This window comes from Rana temporaria, chromosome 6, assembly GCF_905171775.1.
Source record: "Rana temporaria chromosome 6, aRanTem1.1, whole genome shotgun sequence".
NCBI lineage: Eukaryota > Metazoa > Chordata > Amphibia > Anura > Ranidae > Rana > Rana temporaria.
The window spans coordinates 206,006,100-206,020,455 of record NC_053494.1 but is presented as its reverse complement, the minus strand read 5'-3'; the positions used below and the strand labels follow the sequence as shown (position 1 = coordinate 206,020,455).

Genomic DNA, 14,356 nt, shown 5'->3' with positions numbered 1-14,356 from the left:
GTGGCCGAGTTCCTCTTTCTTCCACCTGGAGTCCTGTCAGTCTGGCCGGGTACCGCGTGTGGTACAGGAGATTCAGTCCTGAGTGCTCACTTCCTTTCAGTCTGGCCGGGAAGACAGGAAACTGAATCTCCTGTACCGCATGATACCCGGCCCGGGCACTATCTGATAGGGGACTGGGGAAGAGGCAGGGGGAAGAGGAGCTCGGCCACGCTACAGCGGCAGCCTACAGGGAAGAAGGGGAGGTAAGAATAGGAAAAAAAAAATTGTGTATCGTTAACGTATGCTTTGCTTGGGGGCCCCCCCATTTTGCTTGGGGCCCCCAAATTCCTTCAAACGGCCCTGCTCAGAAACACCCGGGAATGGAGTATTTCCATATAGAGTTAGACACTACTTTAGAGTCCATGCCTCGATGGGTCAGAGCTGTTTTGGGGACCCACTAAGTATTAGGTGGGTGATCATAATGTTATGGCTGATCGGTGTATAGTATCTAAACTAATGTACAGCAGTATCCGAAGAGATGGCATATGTACTAATGTGCTGTCTGAGATGATGTCTTACCAAGGTCTCATTTGGTCTAATAATCCCGTTGCAGGGACTGACTGAAATATGGGATAGGTCAGCATGCGGAATCTTCCACTCAAAGTGCAGCGGGACTCTGCAGCAGTTCTTCACAGAGTAGGAGCTCTCAGACTCTGTCCCCACATAGGTCGGCTTAAAGTAAAGTCTTCCCTCCTTTTCTAGGTCGAGTTCAGGGGTTTCAGCTCTACAAAACAGGACAATGTCCTTCCAGACAGAAGAAAAAAAAAATCAGCAAAACTGCAATCAGAAATCAGTCAGTCTTATACACAGGTAGATAGCAACACCCTTTCACAGGGCCGTCTTTAACACGTGGGCAAAAGGAGAAGCTGCCCCGGGCCCAGTCATTGTTGTGAGGCCCAAAGCAGCTGAGCCGCCTTTGAGCACTCGCTGCCCGTAAATAGCTGATACGTAGATTTGGCTATCACTCAGGAGTCAAGGGCGGAATTGAATGTTGGGGTTGCTGGTGATTTGTTATGTGTTTAATCTGCAGCCTGTGTGGTGATTGGCCAGCTCAATAAGGTAAACATTGTCCAGAGAGAGCGCCTATCAATCCCGGGCACAGTAACACCGACCCCTCACCCTCAATATGTCCGAAAAGCCACAGACCATCAGCCCGGTGAAGAACTTATTCGCTGGAGGGTTCAACGGGCTGTGCTTGGTGATGGCCTGACATCCTCTGGACACTATCATGGTGAGACAACTGGGGGGGGGGGGGCGCAGGGGTCTGTGGATGGAGGGGAAGGGGGTCCTGTGTAATGATGGAGGTAGTATGAGGGAGAGGCTCCTGTGTAATGATGGGGGTAGTATGAGGGAGAGGCTCCCGTGTAATGATGGGGGTAGTAAGAGGGAGAGGCTCCCGTGTAATGATGGGGGTAGTAAGAGGGAGAGGCTACCGTGTAATGATGGGGGTAGTAAGAGGGAGAGGCTACCGTGTAATGATGGGGGTAGTATGAGGGAGAGGCTCCTGTGAAATGATGGGGGTAGTATGGGGGAGAGGGTGCCGTGTAATGATGGGGGTAGTATGAGGGAGAGGCTCCTGTGTAATGATGGGGGTAGTATGAGGGAGAGGGTGCCGTGTAATGATGGGGGTAGTATGAGGGAGAGGCTCCTGTGTAATTATGGGGGTAGTATGAGGGAGAGGGTGCCGTGTAATGATGGGGGTAGTATGAGGGAGAGGCTCCTGTGTAATGATGGGGGTAGTATGAGGGAGAGGGTCCCGTGTAATGATGGGGGTAGTATGAGGGAGGGGGTCCCGTGTAATGATGGGGGTAGTATGGGGGAGGGGGTCCCGTGTAATGATGGGGGTAGTATGGGGGAGGGGGTCCCGTGTAATGATGGGGGTAGTATGAGGGAGAGGGTCCCGTGTAATGATGGGGGTACTATGGGGGAGGGGGTCCCGTGTAATGATGGGGGTACTATGGGGGAGGGGGTCCCGTGTAATGATGGGGGTAGTATGAGGGAGAGGGTCCCGTGTACTGATGGGGGTAGTATGAGGGAGGGGGTCCTGTGTAATGATGGGGGTAGTATGGAGGAGGGGGTCCCGTGTAATGATGGGGGTAGTATGAAGGAGAGGGTCCTGTGTACTGATGGGGGTAGTATGGGAGAGGGTCCCGTGTAATGATGGGGGTAGTATGGTGGAGGGGGTCCCGTGTACTGATGGGGGTAGTATGAGGGAGGGGGTCCTGTGTAATGATGGGGGTAGTATGAGGGAGAGGGTCCCGTGTACTGATGGGGGTAGTATGAGGGAGAGGGTCCCGTGTAATGATGGGGGTAGTATGAGGGAGGGGGTCCTGTGTGATGATGGGCATGCTATGGGGGAGAGGGTCCTGTGTAATGATGGGGGCAGTATGGGGGAGAGGGTCCCGTGTAATGATGGGGGTAGTATGGGGGAGGGGGTCCCATGTAATGATGGGGGTAGTATGGGGGAGGAGGTGCCGTGTAATGATGGGGGTGTTATGGGGGACAGGGTCCTGTGTAATGATGGGGGTGTTATGGGGGACAGGGTCCTGTGTAATGATGGGGGTGCTATGGGGGATAGGGTCCCGTGTAATGATGGGGGTAGTATGAGGGAGGGGGTCCTGTGTAATGATGGGGGTGCTATGGGGGACAGGGTCCTGTGTAATGATGGTGGTAGTATGGGGGAGAGGGTCCCGTGTAATGATGGGGGTAGTATGGGGGACAGGGTCCTGTGTAATGATGGGGGTAGTATGAAGGAGAGGGTTCCGTGTACTGATGGGGGTAGTATGAGGGAGGGGGTCCTGTGTAATGATGGGGGTGCTATGGGGGACAGGGTCCTGTGTAATGATGGGGGTAGTATGGGGGAGAGGGTCCCGTGTAATGATGGGGGTAGTATGAAGGAGAGGCTCCTGTGTAATGATGGCGGTAGTATGAAGGAGAGGGTTCTGTGTACTGATGGGGGTAGTATGAGGGAGGGGGTCCTGTGTAATGATAGGGGTAGTATGAGGGAGAGGGTCCCGTGTAATGATCGGGGTAGTATGAAGGAGAGGGTCCCGTGTAATGATGGGGGTAGTATGAGGGAGGGGGTCCTGTGTAATGATGGGGGTAGTATGAGGGAGAGGGTCCCATGTAATGATGGGGGTAGTATGAAGGAGAGGGTCCTGTGTAATGATGGGGTGCTATGGGGGACAGGGTCCTGTGTAATGATGGGGGTAGTATGAGGGAGAGGCTCCTGTGTAATGATGGGGGTAGTATGAGGGAGAGGCTCCCGTGTAATGATGGGGGTAGTATGAGGGAGAGGGTCCTGTGTAATGATGGGGGTGCTATGGGGGAGAGGGTCCCGTGTAATGATGGGGGTAGTATGAGGGAGAGGCTCCCGTGTAATGATGAGGGTAATATGGGGGAGAGGGTCCCGTGTAATGATGGGGGTAGTATGAAGGAGAGGGTTCCGTGTAATGATGGGGGTAGTATGAGGGAGGGGGCCCCGTGTAATGATGGGGGTGCTATGGGGGAGAGGGTCCTGTGTAATGATGGGGGTAGTATGGGGGAGAGGGTCCCGTGTAATGATGGGGGTAGTATGAAGTAGAGGGTTCCGTGTACTGATGGGGGTAGTATGAGGGAGGGGGTCCTGTGTAATGATGGGGGTGCTATGGGGGACAGGGTCCCGTGTAATAATGGGGGTAGTATGGGGGAGAGGGTCCTGTGTAATGATGGTGGTAGTATGGGGGAGAGGGTCCCGTGTAATGATGGGGGTAGTATGAAGGAGAGGGTTCAGTGTACTGATGGGGGTAGTATGGGGGAGAGGGTCCCATGTAATGATGGGGGTAGTATGAGGGAGGGGGTCCTGTGTAATGATGGGGGTGCTATGGGGGAGAGGGTCCTGTGTAATAATAGGGGTAGTATGAGGGAGGGGGTCCTGTGTAATGATGGGGGTAGTATGAAGGAGAGGGTCCTGTGTACTGATGGTGAAGGAATATGATTGCCACATGGGCATATCTGGTGTGGTGAGGACAGGATCACTTCAAAGGACATATTTTCCAAAAGTCTGCTTCTATCCAACAGAAAATGATTCTTACCTGAGTGAAGTCAGGACTGTAATTGAGCTGCAGTGGTAGAGTCTTCCTTATCAGTCCAGTTTCTTGAGGGCTGGTCCTTACCAGCAATACTTGATGAGATCCGGGTGCCAGGTGACCAGAGTCTGGCTTCACCCGGACATTGGGGCAACTCTTCTGGTCTATGACATAAGTCATTATCATGGAGCCTGTGTTCTTTATCAGCAAACTGCGATGTGTGTGCTCATCTTGTCTCACTGGCGGAAAAACCTACGACACAAACAATCGATGGAGTTATTGTAGAAGGGTATTTGGCATACTGAAATAATGTATACAGCATACATATACCATGGGGTAGTACAGTAGCTTGTTACACCTCTGCCTTGCAGGACTAGGACCCTTGGTTCACATCAATATCTGCATGGAGTTAGATGTACTCCCTGTGCTTGCATGGGTTTCCTCCAGGTACTCCGGTTCCCTCCAATACTCCAAAGGCATACTGGTAGGTTAATTGGCTGCTATATAAAATGGCCCCAGTATGTATAGGTATGCATGTGAGACAGGGACCTTAGATGGTAATCCCCTTGAGGACAGGGACCGGTGTAAATAGTATGTAAAGCATGATGAGCGCAAACTGAAAATCTAAAAGTGAATATAAAGACAGTCCATAGGGGACTGATAACAATCAATAAAGATATGCAGTGAATTCAAAATTAGTGAAATAACCCAAAACTGATAATAAATCCAAAAATAAAAGTCCAAATATATAAATCAAAGTTTGGATAAATCAATCTAGTGTGCCAGTGATAAACAAAACTTCTGCACTTCGGGCATCAATGTGGACAATCTTGATAACTCTTTGCTTAGCCTGGGCTCGCAGTGCGCTTACCTCCAGACACTAGGTCATGCGTGTCAACGAAATCCTCCCAAAACTGGAACAGAATCCAAACAGTGGGTAACTTGTGTTGCACGGAATCTTCCCAGTGCTGAGATAGAATCGAGGGGCGTTCTCTGTATCCAATACCAGTATAGGTCCAGGCGCAGCGAAGTCGACTCCACAGGATAGCCACAAGGTGTATCAGGAGCAAATGTAGAAATAAAAAGCTCTCATGGTGAAGTATGCAAGCACTTTAAAATTTAATAAAGGTAAAAATGTGCTTACATTGAAAAAACGAATAAAACGCCAAACAGCGGCACTTCCGGTGGACGGTCAGGGTGTCACGTCACTTCCGGTCACATCTAACCTTATGCATTACGTCACGACACGTGACTTCATCGGAGGTTTGCTCCTGATACACCTTGTGGCTATCCTGTGGAGTCGACTTCGCTGCGCCTGGACCTATACTGGTATTGGATACAGAGAACGCCCCTCGATTCTATCTCAGCACTGGGAAGATTCCGTGCAACACAAGTTACCCACTGTTTGGATTCTGTTCCAGTTTTGGGAGGATTTCGTTGACACGCATGACCTAGTGTCTGGAGGTAAGCGCACTGCGAGCCCAGGCTAAGCAAAGAGTTATCAAGATTGTCCACATTGATGCCCGAAGTGCAGAAGTTTTGTTTATCACTTGCACACTAGATTGATTTATCCAAACTTTGATTTATATATTTGGACTTTTATTTTTGGATTTATTATCAGTTTTGGGTTATTTCACTAATTTTGAATTCACTGCATATCTTTATTGATTGTTATCAGTCCCCTATGGACTGTCTTTATATTCACTTTTAGATTTTCAGTTTGCGCTCATCATTCTTTATTCAGACCTTTATTTGTTGTTAGCACATTTTAGATTTGAGCAGCATTTTGTTTTTCACTGGTCACTTTTAATTTTCATTGTTGGCTAGCGCTTTAGTCACCCACTTGTCTATTCCAGTATGTAAAGCATATTATGGGGGCTGACTAAAGGAGATGACCGATCGTGATTTCTACTTTGTAGAGAGACACGATCTGTCCTTCCTGATCAGACAGCGCGGGGGTTTGTGTGTTTACACGCATAAACCCCCGTGCTCCCACTCATGCACAGGATTTTGCTGGGCTGGCAACAATCGCGCCCGCCGGCCACGCGCATCGGGTTCCCCCACCGTGCAGGGCGCCCTCTGGTGGCTCTCCTGGGTGAAGTCGTATATATATAAGATTTAGCCTAGGACTGCCATTCTGCCGCAGTATATCTGCGTGAGCCGGTCGGGAACCGGTTAAAGGACATCCCCCCAAGTGGTCCATCAAGTCTGTACTATTTTTTGTTTGTTATATACCGTATTTATCGGGGTATTGCGCGCTCCGGCGTATAGCGCGCACCCCTAATGTTGACCCTAAATTCCTGTAAAAAAAAAATGTATTACATTTTACTACTTACAGTTTTGTTGTCTTGCCCGGCGTCCATCGGCGGCCTCGTCCTATCCGGTGTCCGTCTGCGGCCTCGGTGGTGTCCTCCCGGCTTCTCCTGCGCTGTCTCCGTGTCGAATCCCCGCTTCCCGCGCTCAGTTTGAACGCCTCCGCCGACATATACCGAGCGCAGTACACTCGGGTATATTCGGCCAGGCTTGGCTTCTCACGCATAAACGTCACAGAACGTGACTACGAGCGAAGCTGAGCCTGGCCGAATGTACCCGAGTGTACTGCGCTCGGTGAATGTCGGCGCAGGCATTCAAACTAAGAGCGGGAAGCGGGTATCGGCGTATATCGCGCACCCACGATTTTCCCCTTATTTTAAGGGGAAAAAAGTGCACGTAAACGCCGATAAATACGGTATATATATATATATATATATATATATATATATATATATATATATATATATATATTTATATTTTATTTTTTTATTGTTATTTATTTATTAACTTTTTTTGTTTGGGTATAGATTTGTGTTTATCCCAAGCATGTTTCAGTCAAACTCTAAAGCCCTGTACACACGGGCCAGAATCTCGTCAGGAAAAAAACGTAATTTTTCCTGACGAGCTTCTTGGCAAGAATCTCTTGCCGCCCGAGTGTACAGACACTCCGTTCAAAAGAACCGCGGTTCTTTTGAATGGCAAGAACGCGGTGACGTCATCACGTACGGCGAGCATGCGCTCGTCACATTCTATGCCGTCCCCGCCATCTTGCTGCACCCTACCTATGCCTAGGAAGCTACCGCGCATGCGTCAAAGTGATTTTGAGCATGCACGGGTTTCCATGGCGACAGGTAAGTATACACACTCTCTGGTTTCTCGGCAGGAAAACACTGCCGAGAATCACGAAGAGAAAATAGAGAACAGGTTCTCTATTTTTCTCGTCGAGATTTTGGGCAGTTTTCTTGACGAGAAACCTGAAAGCCTCGTACACACGCTCGGTTTACTCTGCAAGAAAGCTCTACCAGCAGTTTTCTTGCTGGTTCTTGCCGAGTAAACCGAACGTGTGTACGAGGCTTAAAGCCAGGAAATCCCTGGTGATCACCAGACCTGGTGTCCCCATTGGAAGATTTTCCATCTACTTCTCCTCTGTGGCCATTGAAACTTTGGAATTGTTTTTCATTTTCTGTGATAATGGTCACCAGGACACACAGAGAGGGTGAATCTACCCAATAGGGGCCCAGACTATAGTAAACACCTTTTAGGAATTCTAATCTGTTTCCACCTTATCCAAAACTAAAGAAAAAGTTGGGCCTTCAGCTCTACTTTAACCACTTCCTGACGGCCGTACGACTATATACGGCCGCAGTATAGATCTAAACTTCCGGGAGGCCGTCTATATACGGCCTTCAGCCACTGGGGGGCGCGCGCATGCCCGCCGCATCACTGAGATGCCGATGCGCGTGCCTGGCAGCCGCGATGTCCGCCAGGCACCCGTGATCGGCGGGTACACAGACAAGGACGTGGATCTGTGTGTGTAAACACACAGATCCATGTCCTGTCAGGGAGAGAGGAGACCGATGGTGTGTCCCTTGTACATAGGGACACAGATCGGTCACCTCCCCCAGTCAGTCCCCTCCCCCCACAGTTAGAAACACTATGCAGGGCACACATTTAACCCCTTCCTCACCCCCTAGTGTTAACCCCTTCAATGCCAGTCACATTTATACAGTAATTAGTGCATATTTATAGCACTGATCGCAGTATAAATGTGAATGGTGCCAAAAATGTGTCAAATGTGACCGATGTGTCCGCCATAATTTCGCAGTCCCAATAAAAATCGCAGATCGCCGCCATTACTAGTAAAAAAAATAATAATAATTCTGTCCCCTATTTTGTAGGCGCTATAACTTTTGCGCAAACCATTTGCTTATTGCAAATTTTTTTTACCAAAAATATGTAGAAGAATACGTATCGGCCTAGACTGAGGGAAAAAAAATGCTTTTTTTAAAAAAAATTGGGCTATTTATTATAGCAACAAGTAAAAAAATATAGATTTTTTTTTCAAAATTGACGCATTTTTTGTTTATAGCGCAAAAAATAAAAACCGCAGAGGTGATCAAATACCACCAAAATAAAGCTCTATTTGTGGGGAAAAAAGGACGTAAATTTTTTTTGGGAGCCACGTCGCACGACATTGAAATTTCACCTGGGCAGGAGGGGGGTATATGTGCCCAGTAAGCAAGTGGTTAAAGGGGTTGTAAAGGTAAAACATTTTTTTCCTAAATAGCTTCCTTTACCTCAGTGCAGTCCTCCTTCACTTACCTCATCCTTCCATTTTGCTTTTAAATGTCCTTATTTCTTCTGAGAAATCCTCACTTCCTGTTCTTCTGTCTGTAACTCCACACAGTAATGCGAGGCTTTCTCCCTGGTGTGGAGTGCCGTGCTCACCCCCGTCCCTTGGACTACAGGAGAGTCAGGACGCTCTCTACATTGCACATAGAGAAAGGAGCTGTGTGTTAGTGGGCGTCCTGACTCTCCTGTAGTCTAAGGGAGGAGGCGAGCACAACTGTAGGGGGCGAGCACGACACTCCACACCAGGAAAAAAGCCTTGCATTACTGTGTGGAGTTACAGACAGAAGAACAGGAAGTGAGGATTTCTCAGAAGAAATAAGGACATTTAAAAGCAAAATGGAAGGATGAGGTAAGTGAAGGAGGACTGCACTAAGGGAAAGGAAGATATTTAGGGGGAAAAAAAAGTTGTACCTTTAAGGGTAGATGTAGCACATACTGTATAACGTTTACCGCTCTTACCATGCGAGGAGAATCCAGAATACAGCTGGGTACAAAGTGCTCCTGTCCTAACTCAAAGGTGTGCCCTCTCACCCGCAGGGTAATGCACCAAGGGGGGCAGACGGTGGCGTCTTTTACATTCCGATAATCCCGCAGAACCTGTGAATAAAGATCAATTATACAAATATGAATGATGGTGCTGATAGTCCACGAGAACGTGTAGTAATTATGTACATATTTTCATTATCTTTTAAAGTATATGACCAACTATGAAAAAAAAAAACGACAAGTCCCTGTGTCAGGTCTTTGACAGCCTGGGCTCAGAGAAAGTGGGTTAAATTATGCTGAATGCTTCAACCCAAAAGACTGACAGACAGCTCATTCAACCTACTTTCTCTGAGCCCAGATTGTCCTGGACCAGCGCCAGGCTGTGAATGAACTAGGAGAGGAGAAGTAGCAAAATGATGAGCTCATCCCTCTGTCACTCTGATTTCTCCTCCTATCAGCATGCTTCTCGTCAGCACATAAACTGATTGGCTCCTTGCACTGCTTCTTCTTCTCATATCCAAGTTCTGCTGTAGCCGTTGAGTTCAGCTGTAAAGCGATACTAAAATCTCAGTTTTTTACATATAAAAATAACAAACATCTCATACTTACCTGCTCTGTGGGTTTTGTACACAGCAGCCCCAATCCGCCTCTTCTCGGGTCCCTTGCTGGAGCTCCTGGCCCCTCCCTCCTGAGTGTCCCAACAACAAGCAGCTTGCTATAGGGGGCACCCGAGGCGATCCACTGCTCTGTGTGTCCATTCAGACATGGAGCCACGGCTTGGCCTCGCCCCCTCTCTCTCTCCTTATTGGCTCACTTACATTTATTGACAGCAGTGGGAGCCAATGGTGCCTCGCTGCTGTCGCAGCCAAGGAGGGGGCGACAGTCGAGACTCTCATGCAACATCACTGGATCAAGATGGGGTAGGGAGTGCGCTGAGGGGGGGCTGCTGCCCACAGAAGGTTTTTTATCTTAATGCATAGAATGTAGAGTGGCTTTAGAACCACTTTAACCATTGTCCACCATTAGGTCGTATACCGTGTTTCCCAGAAAATAAGACCTACCCTGAAAATAAGACCTAGCGTTATTTTCCAAGAGGGCTGCAATGTAATCCCTACCCTTAAAATAAGCCCTGGTTTAAAATGCTTGTAAAATCCTACAACCCACTCAATTACAGTAGTATATCATGTACAATGTGTGTATTCCTGTAATATAATTGCGGGGAAGAGAGCTCAAGCGGTTCACAAAAGCGCAAAGCGGCGCTATAACAAAGGTATTTTGCACTATATAATACTGTAATAGAGGGGATTATCGGATTTTATAAGCATTTTAACTCAGTTCACACTGGGGATTCCTGTCAGGCAGGGAGAGAGAGGGGGGGAGAAGACAGCACATTACATGGGAAGACCTACCCCGAAAATAAGCCCTACTGTGCCTTTTGTTGCCAAAATTAATATAAGACCCGGGCTTATTTTCGGGGGAAACACGGTATATAGCACCTCATGATCAAGTGGTTATACCAGGATCATGGCTGCAGCTGCAGTTTAATTTTTGTCAGCCAGCAACTGGCTTTCCAGTTAAAGTGATCCAAGCAGCTATATAGCCACCCAATCACTTTTACAGCACTCAGAAGTCCCCCCTCCTGCTACCATTCCAGGGCTCTCCTGTTCCACTGGGGAGCCTGGGACTGTAAATGGTTGGATGGGCTGCACTCCGAGGAGAAGAGGAGAAGGAGGAACATTCATTCCCCGATCTCCTCTGTCACAAATGACGAATGTCCTCTGTCCGGCTTCAGTTCGGTGTTTCCCTTGTTGGTACAGCCAGAGAAGCAGCCGATCAAACAGATCTCTGGGAATAAGGGGTCATATAAGACTGCTGATCTCTCCATAAAACAGTGCCTGTCACTGCTAAAGTTATCACATGGGGTGATGTTCCCTTGTGATAGCAATAAAGTTGAATGAAAAAAAAATGTAAACAAATAAAAAAAATAAAAAATTAAATCATCCCCATCCTCCGATCACACGCAAACAGGTCTTGCATGCAAATGTGAATAGTGATTGCACCACACATGTGAGGTATCGTCACGAAAGTCAGAGTGAGAGCAATAATTCTAGTGCCAGAGCTCATTTTTAACTCTAAACTGGTAAAATGTAAAGTGGTAAATGCAAAGCAGTAGATACTGTAGTTTAAAGAGGGGGGGGTCCGCGCTTAGGAGTAAATAATGGTAAGCTGCTGCCTCCCTGACGGGCCTCAAAGAGACCTGGAAATAGCAGGAAAAAGTGAAGGGATGGTGGCGCTGCTTTTGCTTATTAGTGAGTTTCCACAAGATGTCCTATGTGATGTGAAATATTTGTAGGGGAGCTTCAGTTGTTAGGAGGGACCAATGGAGATGGGTCTCCTAAACCTACACACTGTTGCGTCCAAGTGTGCAGGTGCTACCCTCTATTATTGCTTATGATAAACACTGAAGAACCAATACACTATTGGGTCACCAGTGTTTATCATAAGCAATAATAGAGGGTAGCACCTGCACACTTGGACGCAACAGTGTGTAGGTTTAGGAGACCCATCTCCATTGGTCCCTCCTAACAACTGAAGCTCCCCTACAAATATTTCACATCACATAGGACATCTTGTGGAAACTCACTAATAAGCAAAAGCAGCGCCACCATCCCTTCACTTTTTCCAGATACTGTAGTTTGTCAGCATTTCACAGGTGAGCACAATTTTAAATGGAGCGCAGATGAGCAGAAGTTTATTTTTCAGGTCTGGTCTGGTCTATTCTATACCTGGGGGTTGATTGCTCCTGGAAGAAACTTCTGGAAATAGAATAGGAGGATCAATCTTATCTGACCTCAGCCAATCCCTGAGAGGAGGCACCCAGAAGGTATGGCTAGCGGCAGGGCCGCCATCAGGGGGGTACAGGTAGTACACCTGTAAGGGGCCCGGAGGTCCCCAGGGGCCTGGATGGCAACCCTCTTTTTTTTTTCCTCTTTTTTGTAAGGGGCCCAGAGGTCCCCAGGGCCCCGAATGACAACCCCCCCCCCTTTTTATATATAAAATATATTTTTTTCTTTTTATTAAAGGGTCCAGAGGTCCCCAGAGCCCCGGATGGCAACCCCCCCCCCCTTTTTTTTTTATAAAAAAATATATATATATAAAATATATATATCATTTTTTTTTTTTTAGTAAGGGGCCCAGAGGTCCCCAGGGCCCCGGATGGCAACCCCCCCCCCTCCTTTTTTTTTTATAAAAAAAAAATATATATATATCATTTTTTTTTTTTATATACTTTTTTTTTAATTAAAGGGCCCAGAGGTCCCCAGGGCCCCGGATGGCAACCCCCTTTGTTTTTTTTTTGTATATATATTTTTTCTTTTTATTAAATGGCCCAGAGGTCCCCAGGGCCCCCGGATGGCTACCCCCCATTTATATATATATATATATATATATATATATATATATATATATATATATATATATATATATATATATATATATATATATATATATATATATATATATATATATATATATACACACATACATTTTATTTTTTTATATCCCCAGGGCAACTCCCCTTTTTTTTCTTGTTCGTCAGCACCCAAAGCCCCCCGAACTCAGTTCCTGGCAACCCCCCCCCCCCCCCTCCTTCTCAATTTTCTCAATTAGCGGAGGCACCGCCCCCCGCTTCTCTGCTCCAGGGGGCCCATGCCTGAAGCTTTGTAAGGGGCCCCATACTTCCTGATGGCGGCCCTGTCTAGGGGGGGAGATAAGTGTTTGGGAGGTTCTGTTCAGAGCTCTCTCTCCTGGGGCCTCTGCCTTGAGAGGCAGCCTGTGTTATTGAAGACATCTAGTGGTGGAAAGGAATTACTGCAAGAGACCGCTCTGGCTTGACAGTGAATAATGCAACAAAAGCTACTTTTTATTTTTTACTTTTTATCAGTTTAAAACTTTGTGAATTTGGGAAGGTTTATTCTACTGTAGTTCTGCTTTTCTCCCTCACCTTGTAGAAGATGAAGCCCTCCAGTTCCGCCTCATACAAAGTATTTATCTGTGAGGGTTGGAAGACCACTCTGAAGGCCGTGGACTTCAGCGGTGGGATGTCGGTGACTTCTGGGGTGACCCGGAATGGGCTGTGAGGTTTGCAGGTCCACATGACAGTCACTTTCCCCTTAGTGCGATTGGTCAAGGACAGAGGAAGAGGTTCGGGAAGCATTTCTTGTGTGCGTCCCACACATCGACCAAAATCAAAGTCTCTGGTGCTGGCTGTAATATGTGATAACAATGTGGAGTCCTCATGGCTGAAGTCATCATTGAAGTATTCAGACGCAGCATCAGGAAGAGGATGTTTCTCCGGAGTGCCCTCAAGCTAGAAATGACCAAACATTCAGTAGTTTACTTTCATTAAAAATGTTGTTTTAATAGAGTTTCTTTACAAATATAATGTCTGTATAGATACATACAGTAGGTGTTTGTGATATTGTGTTTTTAGCACGACAGCATCGCGCTGATTCTCGGCGACATGGTGCCGAGATCTCGCCGACATCGCACTCACTGGAATAGTGACAGCACATCCCAGCAAGCGCGTCATAGAAGCGACGGGAGATCCGACTTGGATTCCCGCCAATTCTACACGTGTGCGGCGTTTGTTATGAATCCTGAGGGGGAAGTCCCCGCCGGATTTTAAATAAAAATCCGGCATGGGTTCCCCCCTCAGGAGCATACCAGGCCCTTAGGTCTGTTATGGGTTGTAAGGAGAGCCCCCCTACACCGAAAAAAACGGCGTAGGGGGTCCCCCTACAATCCATACCAGACCCGTATCCAAAGCACGCTACCCGGCCAGCCAGGAAGTAGTGGGGACGAGCGAGCGCCCCCCCCCTCCTGAGCCGTACCAGGATGCATGCCCTCAACATGGGGGGGGTTGGGTGCTCTGGGGCAGGGGGGCGCACTGCGGCCCCCCACCTCAGAGCACCCTGTCCCCATGTTGATGAGGACAGGGCCCCTTCCCGACAACCCTGGCCGTTGGTTGTCGGGGTATGCGGGCGGGAGGCTTATCGGAATCTGGGAGCCCCCTTTAATAAGGGGGCCCCCAGATACCG

At 48.0% G+C, this 14,356-nt stretch overlaps 1 protein-coding gene across 2 annotated transcripts in view; it reads right to left on the bottom strand.

Moving 5' to 3' along the window:
• The window catches only part of CFAP65 (cilia and flagella associated protein 65), a 139,832-nt gene that overhangs the window by 83,556 nt on the left and 41,920 nt on the right, over positions 1 to 14,356 (bottom strand). For both annotated transcript variants that reach the window (XM_040358153.1, XM_040358154.1), the window contains exons 11-14: positions 13,261 to 13,626; positions 9,231 to 9,368; positions 4,113 to 4,358; positions 559 to 783 (exon numbers count right to left, since the gene is read on the bottom strand). In XM_040358153.1, coding sequence (XP_040214087.1) covers positions 559 to 783; positions 4,113 to 4,358; positions 9,231 to 9,368; positions 13,261 to 13,626 — 975 coding nt within the window. The remainder of the gene's footprint in view (positions 1 to 558; positions 784 to 4,112; positions 4,359 to 9,230; positions 9,369 to 13,260; positions 13,627 to 14,356) is intronic.